The following is a 15,943-nucleotide window of genomic DNA, read 5'->3' as shown; positions in this document are numbered from 1 at the left end:
TAAAATTTTAATTGGCATTTGAAATTTAATGGATTATTATTTTTACATTTAGATGTTCTAAATTATCTTAGAGAGTTTCTTCTGCAATATTCTTACTCTTGTTACCTCTCTCTTCCCTCTCTTTGGTTTGATCGTTATATTTAATTTTGACTATTTTCGCTCTTCTGTCTTGCCATGCTGCTGGCATTATTATTATTTTTATTTTATTTCTTTTTTTTTCTAAATTCTTTTTCTAATTTATTTTTATTGTTATATATATATAAATAAATGATGTGTGGTTTGTAGAATAAATAGTGTCTGTGAAAATGGAAATGAAAAGTACACTAGGTGCCAGAACTAAGAGAAGTTTAAGGGAAAGTGGAAGTGAAGTAGTGGTTAAACAGGTGAAAGAATTTGAAAAACCTAGTGTACAAATGAACTGGGACCAAGGGGGGAGGAAAAAAAAAAAGGAATATATAAGTAAATAAATAACACTGTATTCAGATATGGGAGGGCAATTTTAGCAAGAGATCGAATCAGGGGATGGTAAATATGCAGAATCTGAATATAGTACAAAGGGTACTAGGAAAGTTTTGCAATATGACGCAACAATGAATCACAGGAAGCTGCTTGTTGCTGCATGTTGAGACATGTTCATACGTGCATAGTAGCCGCCGCGGCAAGTCGATGGGCTCAGTTATTCATTAGTAGTGAGAGTGTAAAGTGCTTGCGATGGCATCATGGTCACGAAATGAGATAAGGACAGTTTTGCGGTATAATTTCGTGCGTGGTTTAACCATAGACCAGTGCTTAGAAGAAATGACTCTTGCACTAGATGATGATTGTCCACATTGTACAACGATATTCAGGTGGTATAGAGAATTCCAAAGGGGAAATTTCACTCTGGAGGATTCTGAGAGGCCGGGAAGGCCACAAACGTCAGTTACGGAGGAAAACGTTACTACTGTGAGGAAAATGCTTGACGAAAACAGGCGAGTGACCTACCAACAGATAGAGGATACTTTGGGCCTAAATGCACCAGCAATTCGTTCGATTCTGCAAGATCATTTGCACGTGAAGAAACTTTGTTCTCTCTGGGTGCCGCATCAACTGACTGAAGAGCAGATGACACGACGTGTGAGGTGCCGGGAGATGTTAAAAAAGTTTGATAAGGGACAATCTCGGTATGTGAACAATATCGTGACTGGTGACGAGACTTGGCTGTACTATTACGATCTGCCGACCAAGGCTCAAAACAAAGTTTGGGTCTTTGATGATGATGACACACCCGTAATTGTCAGAAAATCCCGATCTGTAAAGAAGAAAATGATAGCTATATTTTTCAAATCGAGTGGAATTGTGGAACGTGTCATTTTGGACACGCAGAAGACAGTCACAGCTAAGTGGTATACTGAACAATGCCTGCCTAAAGTCATTGGATCTATGAAGAACCTGCGGCCAAAGTCAAGAATGGACACCTGGTACCTCCACCACGATAATGCTGCAGCTCACCGCGCCAAAGCCTGCTCCGAATATTTGACCACGACAGGACTGAAACTTCTCGAGCACCCTCCCTACAGTCCAGACCTTGCTCCCTGCGACTTTGCACTGTTCCCGCATGTGAAAACGAAGCTAAAAGGGAGGCGGTTTTCCAGTGATGAGGACCTCCTACGGGCTTGGGACAACGAGTGTGCTTTACTCCCTAGTGAAACTTGGCAGAACTGATTTAAAGATTGGTTTCAGAGGATGGAGAGGTGTATTGAATGTAGAGGAAATTACTTTGAAAAAATTAAATAAACAAAGCTGTATTGCAAAACTTTCCTAGTACCCTTTGTAGATGAAAAAATGATACATAGCCAGGAAATTAGCATTGTAGAGGCATATGATGCAAGAAAGCAAGCGTATGCAGCATCAGCCAAAAAAAAAAAAAACCATTCCCATTTCACCCCTCTGTTCGTTCCAAATACCTGTCCAGCTGAGCCTTAAATTTATTTAGGCTATCAACTTCCACAACAAGGGATGGAAGTCTGTTCCACCAGCCAACTACCTACTGGCTAAAGGCAAATTTCCGTACATCTATCCTACATCTGTCTTTCTTCAATTTGAATTTATGCACTCTCTCTCAGGTGATTTTTCTGAGCAAGAGGAAGAATCCCATCAGCATTGAGCATGCTCAAACCATTCAAGGCTTTATACACCTCTATCTCAGATCACCTCGTTGGTGCTTAGTCTCCAGACACTGTAATTTGCAAAACTTCAGCCTTTCTTCGTAAGTGCAACCCTTTGTTCCATTCACTAATCTTGTTGCCCTTCTCTATACTCGTTCCAGCAGCTCTACATCCTTCTTGAAATGAGGCCTCCAGACCTGTATACAGTACTCAAAGTGTGGCCTGACCATTGCCTTATACATGGGAATAATCACCTCCTTATCCCTGCTAGAAAAATTCCTATATATCATTGACAAGACACCATGTGCTACTCTTGCAGCCTGTCTGCACTGCTCAGAGAACTTCATATCTGCCTGCACAATTACCCCCAGGTCCTTTTCCTTCTCTACCACTGTCAGTGTAGTACCACAGAGTTGATACATTGCTCTGGGGTTACTGTTTCCCATATGTAGTACTTTACATTTGTCAATGTTAAACTTCATTTGCCACCTCTCAGCCCATCTGTTCAACCTTTCCAGATCCTGTTGCAGCAGCATAGTATCAGTAGTGGCCTTAACAACCCTGCCAACCTTTGTATCGTCTGCAAACTTGAACATTAAGCTTGATATACCATCATCAATATCATTTATAAATACAGAAAACAACAATGGACCCAACACTCAACCCTGAGGAACTCCACTAATAACATTAGTCCACGATGAGCAGTGTCCATTGATTACCACTCTCTGTCTTCATCAGGGAACTACTCCTGACCATGTATCAGGCACTGCGTTTCCAAACTTGTCTGTAATATTAGAAAAAGGGGGAAAATATTGGCTTTTATTGTAATACTAGTAGACAAGGTAGTCCCTACGCAGTGTAAAAAATTTAAATTAAAATAAATACAAATATATACAAATTTACAAAAGTGTAATGTGGAACATAATACAAATGTGTGTAAAGTGCATGAGAATTGATTGTCTATACTTTTTCATGCGCGTCACATACATTTGTATTAATTCCCCATTACACTTTTGTAAATTTGTATATATTTGTATTTATTTTACTTTACTTTTTTTACACTGCGTAGGGACTACTTTGTATACTAGTATTACGATAAAAGGCTGCATATTTACCCCCGTTTTTCTAATGCTACAGAAAAGTTTGGAAATACAGTGCCTGATACATGGTCAGGAGTAGTCTTTTGATGAATTTCCTGGCTATGTATAATTTTTTCATTTACTATATTCAGATTCTGCATATTTGCCATCCCCTGAATATAGTGTTATTTATTTATTTATTTACTTGTATATTCCTTTTTTTTTTTTCCCTCAGTCCCAGTTCATTTTTACACTAGATTTTTCAAATTCTCTCACCTGTTTAACCACTACTTCACTTCCACTTTCTACTCTCCCTTAAACTTCTTTTAGTTCTGGCCTCTTGTGTACTTTTCGTTTATATTTTCACAGACACTTTATTTATTCTACAAACCACACATTATTTATATCCTTTTGCTTCCTCTACTGCTGCACTACGTGTTTTGGAGCATTATACATACTATAACTTTTGTTATTTCCTTTTTCTGCTTATTTTGCTTCTTATATATATATATAAATAAATAAATTCACCTTAATTTGTTTTATATAACATACACTTTGTTGGGACTACCTTGTCCATATTTTGGTCAAAATTTCCTGTCCATTATACATGAGACAATAAAACACCACATGCTATTCTTTCAACAGTGCAGGTTGACATTGTGTAGGAACATTCAGCTCGGTTTGTAAAAATACTCCCAAGTCTTTTACTTCCTGCACAGACTAACGTCTTTTTATATTCTAATTCTGCTTGTTTATCTATTACGTTTAGATTTATTTTTTATGTGAATGTGACAGTGGTTAATTTTTTTTTTTAACGCAAAGTTGCGTGATGAAGTATTAATTATAACAAGTTCTCTTTGTTTCATTTTAAATATTTATGATTTACATTCCTTGTTTTAAAATATTTTTATAGTTGGAGATTCTTACAAACTTGGCAACAGGGACAAATATTTCTGTGATACTCCGTGAGTTTCAGGTTAGTAGTAATTGCGTAAAATATTGACTTAATTGAGATAAATATATAAAGGGAGTATGTAATTCACATTTGCGAATTTTGTTTTGTAATTTAAAAAAAAAAAAAAAAAAAAAATACAAAGGCAGGATCTCAGCAATTAAATGGGCATCTTATTTATTTCCTGCAAACTTTGTTATTAATCCTGGGATATTTCCATTTTAATTTTAATACCATAAATTTAAATTTAAATTAATTTTTTTTATACTCCTCATTATTCTTTGATTGGATATTTCTCAATATGAACCACATAGGATAGTAACTAAATGTTGCATATTGAAAAAGCAATCAACAGAGGGAGGACAAATAGTGTTCTCTAACTACAATGTTAGTGAACATTGTAGTTAGAGAACATTGTTAGGGAACAGTAGCATTGCGTTGTTAAAACACGTCAGAAGCATTGTCAAAAAAAAAATTGATTTAACCTGTAAATGCGCAGATAACTGGATAACCTAAATCTGTTTTATATGTTTTTAACTATCCTTAACTGAAAGTGGAGAGCCTTCTCTGATGCTAGTATGCAGAATGAAATAGTTCATTCATCCTGCACCAAAATGATATCTATTGTAATACTCACTAACTTTACCACCTTTGTAATGAGTGTTTAATAATCAAAGTGCATTCACATTGTGCTACTTCAAATAACCAGTAGTTCTTTATTGAGATGATGAGGCTGTTTATTTCAATATTGGGTTCTGTGCTTTTTATGTAAGTTACCTTTATCTTTCTCTACTTTAAGCAGTACCTCCATGATAAAATAAAGTGCTATTTGAACTTCAGTTGAACCTTCGAAATCCAGCAACTTTGGGAACTGGCCCTTACTGAATCTTGGAACTTTCCGTGTTTCAGTAGGTTATATCATAGTCAATAATAATAATAAATAAAATAAAGTATTGCATTTCTACATGGCAACTAATTTAAATATTCTTTATAAAAGTGTATCCTATAGTAAAAGAAATGTAATATACAGTGCATAGAAATGTATAGTAGAGTAAAAATAAAATTATTTCCCCTTCAAAAATATGTTGTGTGCCTGATGAAATAAACTAGAACTTGCTTCACTGAAGTCCTACTGAGTTTCTTTAGCATTGCAACCTTTTCCACAACAAATAATGAACTGCATGTGTGTGTTTTGAATCACCACATTTTTTCCTTTTTGTTTGATTCATAAAACCCATGAATTTGGATTAATCTATCGCTAATGATTTCACTAATCTTGTTCCAGCAATAAAAGCAGTAGAGAAATCTACGAGCTTTTAACAAATTTACTAATGAGGTGGGAGTATGGTAAACATTTTATTGCTCCGAGGTGAAATCTCCACCAAGAAAACCAGCTGAGTTGCTCTGCCTGGATGATTAACCAAACCAAGGATTTAAGTTGCCAATTCTCAGTTTGTCAATTTCCTAGAAACAGCTGGAAAATGAGTGGTGTCATTTTCCAGCTGTTTAGGAAGTTGATGAATGTACCATATGGCAGATCTGTGTGTTTACTAAATCCTCTGCCCCCTGAAAGAAATTAGCATTAGCATTAGTAGAGGCATTTGATGCAAGAAAGCAAGCTTATGCAGCATCAGCCAAAAAAAAAAAAAAAAAAAAAACCCACTTCCACTTCACCCCTCTGTTCGTTCAAAATACCTGTCCAGCTGAGCCTTAAACTTATTTAGGCTATCAACCTCCACCACAAGGGATGGCAGTCTGTTCCACCAACCAACCACCCGCTGGCTAAAGGCAAATTTCCGCACGTCTATCCTACATCTGTCTTTCCTCAATTTGAATTTATGCCCTCTCAGGTGATTTTTCTGAGCTAGAGGAAGAATCCCATCAGCATTGAGCATGCTTAAACCATTCAAGGCTTTATACACCTCTATCAGATCACCTCGCTGGTGCCTAGTCTCCAGACACTGTAATTTTCAAAACTTAAGCCTTTCCTCGTAAGAGCACCCCTTTGTTCCATTCACTAATCTTGTTGCCCTTCTCTGTACTCGTTCCAGCAGCTCTACATCCTTCTTGAAATGAGGCCTCCAGACCTGTATACAGTACTCTAGTTTATCTTTTTTATCAAAATCTTAGTTTATCTTTTGAAGTGTGCTATACATTCTCATTATGATGGTGGAGTAAGCACTGAGAAAAAAAAGAAAGAAAGAAAGAAAAAGATTTTAATGCAAATGGAATAGATCTCCCACAAAGAGGATCTATATGAGAGATATCTCATATGAATCCTCTTTGATCCATATGACATATTTGAAAGAGATATCTGCTATTTACAGTAAAAAGGTTTTTATTTTTTTGATTTGTGAATAAAACATTGGTTTATATTATTAGGATATTTAAATCCTAAATTAGAATAACTATATTTATTCATTAAGATAATATAAAAATGTGCATGCATGCACACACACACACACACATTTATTCCATATTAGAAAAAAACAATGCACTTTGATTGCTAAATAGATAAATTATTATTATCTGGTTACATATGGAATTCTTTCCAAATCCTGTCATCAGACCTTATAGGTTAGATTATGTTAGGTTAAAGATGCATTTGTCAATGTTAAACCTCTAAATTAAAAAAGTCAAACAAAATTTACTAAAGGGAAAATTGCAATTAAAATTATAATAATAATAAAATACATGATGTGGCTCCTATTATGATAAAAAAAAATTTGGTGTTTAGAACATCATTTGACTTTCACAAAACCATTATTCAGAGCACAGATTACTAATTACTTATTGATTTTAAATTGATACACTTTTCTTACACATTAAGTGGCAACTTACACATAACAGCATTAGCATTAGTAGAGACATATGATGCAAGAAAGCAAGCTTATACGGCATTGGCCAAAAAAAAAAAAAAAAAAAAAAAAACACCCTTCTCATTGCACGCAGCCATTTGCCTTGAATTTATTTAAGCTGTCAACTTCCACAATGACAGATGTAAGTTTGTTTTAACAAACAACCACCTGCTGACTAAAGGCAAATTTCCACACATCTTTTCTACAACTGCTTTTCCTCAATTTGAATTTATGCCCCCTCATGTGCATAATCTGAGCAAGAGGAAGAATCCCATCAGCACTGAGCTTGCTCAAACCATTTGAGGCATGTACACCTCAATTAGATCACCTTGCAGATGCCTAGTTTCCAGACTCTGCAATTTGCAGAACTTAAGCCTTTCTTGTTAAGAGCAACACTTTGTTCTCCTCGTCAATCTCATTGCCCTTTTCTATACTCATTCCACCAATAAAAATTTTACACCCATGCCTGATGCAGTATCCATAACAGCAACAATGCTAGAGGTTACAACAGTGCAGCTCTACATCCTTCCAAAATGAGGCCTCCAGACCTGTATGCAATACTCAAGATGTGTTCTGACAATTGCCTTACACAAGGGGATAATCACCTCCTTATCCCTTCTAGCAAAATTCCTGTATATCGTTGACAAGACCCAATGAGCTACTCTTGCAGCTCGTCTGCACTGCTCAGAAAACTTCATATTTGACTGCACAATTACCCCAGGTCTTTTTCATTCTCCACTACACTGAACGTAGTACTGCACAGTTGGTACGTTACTCTAGGGTTACTGCTACCAATATGTGGGAAAATATACATCCCACCCTTCTTCAATCCTAGATTATAATGGATACGCTATTGCAGATCCAACTGCAATAGCCAATGCTCTTGGGGAAACATTCTCTAACATCTCCGCAACATCTTCGTATTCCCCAGAGTTCCTGGTCCTGAAACATAAAATCGAAAAGCAGGCACTTAATTTCAAGTCCAAGGGCCTCTATCCCTACAACGGGGCATTCACTATGCAGGAACTGAAGAGAGCCCTCACTCTTTCTAATGCAAGTGCTGTTGGACCAGATGGCATCCATTATGAAATGATTAAACGGCTTTCACCAAAATCTATGGATTATCTGCTCCTTCTTTATAACAGAATCTTTATTGAAGGGCAGTTTCCGGACTCCTGGCGGAAGGCAATCGTCCTTGCTTTTCCTAAGCCAGGAAAGGATCCAAAAGTCACCACCAATTATCGTCCTATAGCTCTGACTAGCTGTCTGTGCAAAATCCTGGAGAGAATGGTTAATTCTCGTTTAATATGGTACTTAGAAACAAATGACCTTCTCTCCAACATCCAGTGCGGCTTCCGAAGGAACCGGTCCACTTTGGACCATCTTATTAGATTGGAAACATCCATCCGGGATGCTTTCCTAAAACGTGAACACTTGGTGTCGGTGTTCTTTGACATGGAGAAAGCGTATGACACAACTTGGAGATTTGGCATCATAAAAGATCTGCATAGCCTTGGTCTTAGGGGACGACTCCCCATTTTTATTGAAAACTTTTTAGCCGATCGATCTTTCCAAGTTCGTGTGGGATCCTCACTCTCTCGTTCCTTTAGCCAAGAGGAGGGAGTACCACAGGGATCAGTTTTAAGTGTCACGCTTTTCGCCATCAAAGTAAATTCCATCACAGAACAACTTCCTCCAACCGTAAACGGTGCCCTCTATGTTGATGACTTTAGCATATTTTGTCAGTCATGCAACATGAGGGTTATTGAAAGACAACTGCAGAAAGCTATTGATCGCCTCAACTCCTGGGCACTTGAAAATGGTTTCAGGTTCTCGCCGGAGAAGACCGTTTGCGTACACTTTTGTCGTAAGCGTAATCTTCATCCTGAACCTGAATTAAGGCTCGGACAAAATGCTATTCCAGTTGCGGCGGATACAAAATTTCTGGGACTCGTATTTGATAAAAAGTTGACCTTTCTTGATCACATTCGTCAACTCCGCACCAAGTGCACAAGAGGGCTAAATATCCTCCGCTCTCTCTCCTCTACATCTTGGGGAGCAGACCGATGTACCCTCCTTCGGCTTTACCGTGCACTTGTGCGATCCAGACTAGATTACGGGTCCCTGGTATACAATTCGGCCAGAGACAGTGTACTTCGTTGGCTGGATCCTGTCCATCATCTGGCACTCCGTACCGCTATTGGAGCATATCGAACATCTCCAGTCCAGAGCTTATACGTCGAAGCAAACGAACCGCCGTTATCGCTTCGTCGTAAGCAGTTGTCTCTAAACTACGTTTTCAAACTGAAATCCCTGCCAGACCATCCTACGTGGCTATCCGTTTTTGAGCCACGATGGGAAAATTTGTATAACACACGTAAGACTGCCAACCGACCTTTTGGTATTCGTGTCCAAGAGCTACTCAAAGAATTTAATATCAAGGTAGACAAGGTTGCCCAAACACCGAAGCAACCCCTTCCACCCTGGCATGCTCATTTCCCGGCATGTGACTTGTCACTTAGAAATTGGGGAAAGTCGGACACTCCATCGTCTGTCTACCTGCAGCTTTATTCAGCACACCGAGCTGAATATTCTGACTTCGCGCCAGTTTACACAGATGGCTCGAAGTCGGAATCATATGTGGGATCTGCTGCTGTCTTTACAGACAGCATTACATCAGAGCAGATTCCCTCTGAATGCAGCATATTTACTGCAGAGCTGCTCGCTATAGAGTTAGCCTTGGATCACATTAGTAAATGCGAATACCAACGGTTCATTTTGTATACCGACGCTCTCAGCGTGTTACAGGCTTTAATATCTGTGAGATATAATTCTCATCCAGTTCTGTCTAGCATTCAGCAGAAGATTCACTTCCTCCGAGAACGTGAATATGATATCCGCTTCTGCTGGATTCCCAGCCACATTGGGATTAAGGGAAATGATTTGGCTGACAATGCAGCCAAATCAGCAGTTCCCAATAATAATCGCTGCCTGTCAGTCCCTTATACAGACTGCAGGCGAATAATACACAAAAAGATACACTCCCAATGGCAGGATTCGTGGAATAGACAGACTGCGAATAAATTATATCTTATAAAGCCTTTAATTGAACCGTGGCAGTCTAGTCTGCGCAGGGATCGTAAAGAGGAAGTTGTTCTCGCCCGGACCCGCATAGGACATAGTCATTTGACTCATTCGTTTTTGCTGAGGGCTGATGACCCTCCTATGTGTGAGTCCTGTGGCACAATTTTATCAATTAGACACATTTTAGTTGACTGTCCAGATTTTAGCAATATCCGTTTTACCGCTTTTAGCCATCTGGCTGAGCCGTATACACTCAGTCAGATTTTATCTGACAATGACAATGTGTCTGCTATTTTTAGCTTTTTGAAAGCAATAAACGTTTTTAATCGTATTTAAAATTCATGTTATTATTATTTCGTTTATTGATTTATCATTGTAATTAGATCTGGACATAGTGTGCATAGTGTTAGGGTCAGGCGCCACCTGTGATTTCTCACATCTGCGCCATATGTACACTGTGAAGAATACAGAACTACTGTAAATGCCAGAAAAGTGTTGTCTGTTGTATATGACATATTGCGTTAGGTTCTGTTGGGTGTCCTGGCATTTGGCCGCAGGGCCCCTGGTGGGACCTCACGTTGCCCGCACACACCGCTAGGAGGTAGCCAGGCTGCCCATTATTCTCTGGCTAGTCTCCGCCAGGGTCGCCTGAGCGTCCTGGACGAAGACCAAGTTAAAAAAAAAAAAAAAAAAAAAAAAAAAGAGAGAAAGAGAAGAGAAGAGAAGGCCTGGGGAACAAGAGGAAGGGGGGTCTGAATGTGAGGAACAAGCTAAAGTGGACAGATAGAGAAGGCAGTCCACCCGAGTAAGGAGAAATAGGGGATGGGTAGAGGGATCAAAAGTCACAGGGGCAGGCGCCACTGTGCGAGTGCCAAAGGCCAAGCACTCTCTGGGAGTCAGCTTTTCAAGTAGTGCCAACCATGATGATGCCAGCATAGTATTTTAATCTTCAGTCTTACCCTTTTATCAGTTGGGAAAATGCTATCCGACCCCAGTTTGTGTTTGTACATGAGGGTCGTTGTTCTGAGCAGCTCTAAGTTCAGCAAACTTTGCCCGTCTGATGGTAAAGACAGCTTGTGCGTAACTCGTTAAGGCTTTGTATGTTGTTTCATTCTGAAGCAGGTATGTTTCATGGTTACGAGGGTTCTCCTGGATTTCAGTAAAAAATTTGAGCCTACAATCATCGTAAGCAGGGCACTCATACATGAGATGCCCCCATGACTCCTCTTCGCCACAGTGGCAGAATGGATTGCTTTCAATTCCCATTGCTGTCAATTTTTGTTGAAAGGGCCCATGTCCTGTGATCAGGAATGTAACTTGCAGACCAGGTGAAAACCAGGAAGGAGACTTCGGGAAAGTCATGTCAATGGATGGGAGGAATCTTCTGGTAATTTCTCCTTTGGGCGTGGTTTCCCATGAATGCTGCCAAATTCCTTGAAGGTGTGTGAAGATACGTTTTCTTTCTTGTTTCAGGTCATTGGTAAGCTGCAGTTGAAGATTTAACAACTGTGTCGGAATTCCCTTCTTTAATCGATGGTAAAGTCCCCTTTTAATCACCTCAAGATAGAGTGGCAAGCATCCAGTAATAACCTGTAGGGCAGGGGTGCTGACAGTGCGACATGCCCTGCAGATAGATAACATCATGAATCTTTGTATTGAGTCAAGTTTACGCTTGTTCTTTTCCAGGATAGCCTTTGTACACCAAACTGAGGCTCCATAACACACAATTGGGAGAAACGCCACTTTATAGATGAGAGACAAAGCTTTATGCTTCAAACCCCAGTCCGCTCTGCTGACTCTTCTTATCATAGCCGTATACTTTCGGATTTTTGTGGATAAGTACTTCAGATGAGAGTGAAAGGTAAGACCGGTGTCAATGTAGATTCCCAGGTATTTGACTTCTGTGTAGAGACGTATAGGGATGTTATTTAATTTCATTGTTGGAGGCCTGCGTATTTGTAGCTTTCCTTTGAGGAGAATCGATTTTGTTTTCTCACCAGAAATTGAGAGGTTGTGGAGTGCTGCCCAGTTTTGGAGCTTTTCTAGAGCTGTATTTGCTTTTGCTTCCAGTGCCGCTCTTGTGTCACCTTGCACCACCAGAACAAGATCATCAGCGAAGGCTAAGGGTCTGGCTCCACCCAGGTCAAACCCCAGGAACTCGTCCAGAACAATGGACCAGAGGAATGGCCCAAGCACAGAGCCCTGGGGGCAACCCCGGTGAACGCATCTTGTCATAGTCTGGTATTTGTTTACAACTTGTAATTTTCTATTGCTGAGATAGGATTTTAGACTATTGTATAGGTTTTTGGACGTGTTTGCCTGCCGAAGCCTCCGAAGGACACTGGGCCACCACAGTCGATCGAAGGCACCAGCAAAGTCCACCATGATGGCTAGAGTATACTTTGAAGTTGTATGTGTGGCCTGGGTAATCAAGTTGTGTATAGCGTCTTCAGTGCTGGAGCCTGTCTTGAATCCAAACTGACATGGTGAGGTGAGTTGCTTATCGGTATAGCAGATGGAAAGGCGATACAGCAGAAGTCGTTCTAGAAGCTTGGCCAAAACGGAGAGCAGTGCAATTGGTCGGTAGGAAGCAGGAAGTTGGGGCGGTTTATCTGGATTTTTCAGGATCAGCTTGAGAGTAGCAGTCTTCCAGGGTACAGGGAAAGTTCCTTCAGCAGGGCACCTGTTGAGGAGGCTCAAGAGTGTGGTGGGATAGACTTCAGCGAATTTCTTAACTACGTCGACTTCGAGTAAGTCAGCACCTGGCGTTTTGCCATCTTTCATTTTAGCCAGAGCCATATTCATCTCTAACATAGTGAAGGGCGGTTCCGTAGCCACTGGCTGATAAGCTTGATTACTGTCGATGAACTGCTGTTGCTCCAGTGACATCGCTGTAAATTCAGTAGGGTAAATGGAATCAAGAATATTGTTTATTGAGTCAGACCAGGTAAAGGTTGAAGAGCCATCCGGTTTGAGAGTTGTACTAAGAACCTCACCTCTAGGCAGCCTATTGGTGACGATACGGAACACGATGCCCCATGGGTCTTCATTGCCAATAGTAGAGACCAGGGTGTGCCATGATTCCTTCTTACACTTACGAATTTCCTTGGTGTACATGTTTCTAACTACCCGATATGCCTCCCGGGCAGCTTCAACCTCATGTGGGGGAAGATGGGCACGTGCACGTTGGTAAGTTTTCCTGGCTTGTTGCGCCCTCTTTCTTAAGTCCCGAAGGTCTGTATTCCACCAGGGGACAGCATAGCGGTATGGCCTCCTACGCGGAATGGACAGATCACAGGCACTTTTGATGATGGCAGTAATATTGCGTACACAGTGATCTGGGGAGAGTGAAGCCGGTAGAGGAACATCATCCGGTAGCCTTCTGGACAGTTCCACAAAGAAGCGTTGCCAATCCGCTTTTTTGGTGTTATAACGCACAATGTCCTTTGGAATCGATGCGACGCGTTCCACCGAGCGAACAAGGGAGAATGTGATCGCTCTGTGGTCTGAAGTGGTCCAGGACTCCTGGACCGTCCAGCCGGAAAGTTTGTTGGCTAAGTCAGGCGTAGCCATTGTGATATCAATTTCGCTCTCCCAGAGTGGGCCACTGTAAGTGGGTAGATGTCCTGGGCGGTTTAAGATTTGTAAGCCTGATGTGAGGATAAGGTCCTCCAGTCTTGAGCCATTTCCTAGGGCATTCCTATCTGGTGCCTGACTGTGCCAGAGTGGCGAGCGACAGTTTGAGTCCATGCCTATCAGTAGATGCCCACCCGGGAGGAGCTGGAGTGCCATTTCAATCAGAGAGATAGCAGCAGTGATGTCTTCACCTGGATGGCTGTAGAGAGAGAGGATGAACAGTGATCCAAGAGATGTCATGATTTGGGCACAGGCACTGATAGAAGTGCATAGTGGTGTGATCTTGGTTGCTGTGATATCAGGGTTTCTGATGACAATCGCAGCCCATGGTTGGTCATTTGTACAGTGGATAATTTTATATGATGAGGGGTAGCCCATAACCACCCCAGAGCGAACATAGGGCTCCTGGAGCAGGATTAGATCTATTTGTTTTTCCTCAGCCTTTATCTTCAGCTGGTCTGCAACAACTCTTGCTCTCTGTGCATTTAATTGTACAATTCTTATCTCTAGTTGGTAATTGGGAGAAAGAATTCTATCCATAATTTATTCGCATTTGGTAAAGACTCTTTACTTTTAGATAGACAGGGCAGTTGGTATCTCGGATGGAATGTTGGTGTGGAGCCTTTGCAGCCTTGCAATTTGCGCAGCTTGGCGGCTGATCTCTGACAGGACAATCCTTATAGCCGTGTCCCTTTTGGGCACAGTGGCCACATGTGGATTCACGCTGATTGCAAGTATGTGAGGTATGGCCAAAGCGGAGACACCTGTAACATCTGCGGACAGGAATATATTCTTTGAATCTATGGCTGCCCCATCCAATGAATATTCTGTTTTGAGCTCCCAGAATTTGCCATGCTCTGGTTGATAGTTCGATTACCCAGTTTACGTTTGTAGGTGACTTGGTCTTCGTTTTGTATTTCGGAATAATATCATCCACGCTAGCCTCATCTTGCAGGTATATACTCAGATTTTTATTAAAGATCTCGGCTTTGAGCTCCTCTGGTGTTAAGCTCTCGTCCACATCAAAGATCACAACTGAAGGCCCTTTTTTCTTTGGGGCTTCTGCCCTAAGCCCGAAATTTGTCATGTCGGCATTATTCAGGATGGTTTGTGCCTCCTCCCTGGTGTCTGTTTCTATTAAGACTCCTGGATGCCTGGTCTTTCTAATACTCTTTATTTTTACAGTTTTCATCTGCTCCTTGAAGTTTTTTGTGAGTGCTTCCTTGACCGCTTCACTGGTATCTAAATGTGCGTCTTCCACTGGTTTAACCAAAATAACATGTGATTCAGGCTTTCTTACCGCCTTTCGGTTTTGTACTTTTCCTGGTTGGTTAGGCACATATTGAGCTGCATTCCTCAACGCCTCTGAAAAGGAGTGGGGGCGTTGTTGCATTTGTTTTTCCCCCTCCTGTGTGAGAACTTCGATTTTTGCTTTCAGCCTCTCGTGGTCGACGTGCAATTTTTGGACCACTGTCTCCATTTTACTGAAGATCTCTATCACGTCAGTTCTAATGGCAGCAGTAATTCTACTTGATTGCCTAGCCATGTATTTTTCTAGGGTTCCTCTAACGGCAATAATCTGTTCCACTGGAGTCCCAGTCAACGGGGGTTCCTGACTCTTTTTTCCTTCATGCTCAGTTTCCTGACTCTTTTGTTCTTCATGGTCAGATTCGCTGAATGATTCAGTGGCAGCCTCTTCAGAGACTTCCTTCGTTGTTGGGACGTCTGTAGCAGACCTTCTTCTACCCTTCTCTTTCTTCTTGGCCTTGGTCTTTGTAGGTTTATTCATACCTTCCCCAGTTGCCGGGGCCTCATTCCTTGAGCGGATTGGGTAATCCGTCTGTCCCTTAACTATCAGTTCAACTTCAGCGTCGCTCATGTTGTTTTAGTGGGTATCTGGATTAACGAGAGGAATACGGATAAACGATTTTCTACTCGTAGTAAGTTGAAGCAGAGCTCGTTGTAATTGCCAAAAAACCACAAGTAAGTGGTCAAATAGGGGCTGAACTAAGTTGGCGATTTTTTGGAGGCTGACTTCAATGTTTTAGAAAAATATATTTACATACATTGAAAATAAATGATCAAGTAGGGTAAATTTGTAAGCTCTGTAGATAAATTACCTTATTGTATAGCTTGCCCTTCTTAAGTTCAAACAAGTAAACAACAAACACGGTGCACTATTAGCTA

At 40.7% G+C, this 15,943-nt stretch overlaps 1 protein-coding gene across 3 annotated transcripts in view; it reads left to right on the top strand.

Moving 5' to 3' along the window:
* Positions 1 to 15,943, top strand: part of rb (adaptor related protein complex 3 subunit ruby) — a 445,832-nt gene that overhangs the window by 193,406 nt on the left and 236,483 nt on the right. For all 3 annotated transcript variants that reach the window (XM_090381955.1, XM_090381954.1, XM_090381953.1), the window contains exon 12: positions 4,140 to 4,202. In XM_090381955.1, the coding sequence (XP_090238081.1) occupies positions 4,140 to 4,202 (63 nt within the window). The remainder of the gene's footprint in view (positions 1 to 4,139; positions 4,203 to 15,943) is intronic.

The sequence above is a fragment of the Mastigoproctus giganteus genome, chromosome 9 (assembly GCF_048544385.1).
Source record: "Mastigoproctus giganteus isolate SK-2022 chromosome 9, ASM4854438v1, whole genome shotgun sequence".
NCBI lineage: Eukaryota > Metazoa > Arthropoda > Arachnida > Uropygi > Thelyphonidae > Mastigoproctus > Mastigoproctus giganteus.
The sequence above is the reverse complement of the archived record's forward strand: the minus strand, read 5'-3'. Positions and strand labels throughout refer to the sequence as shown.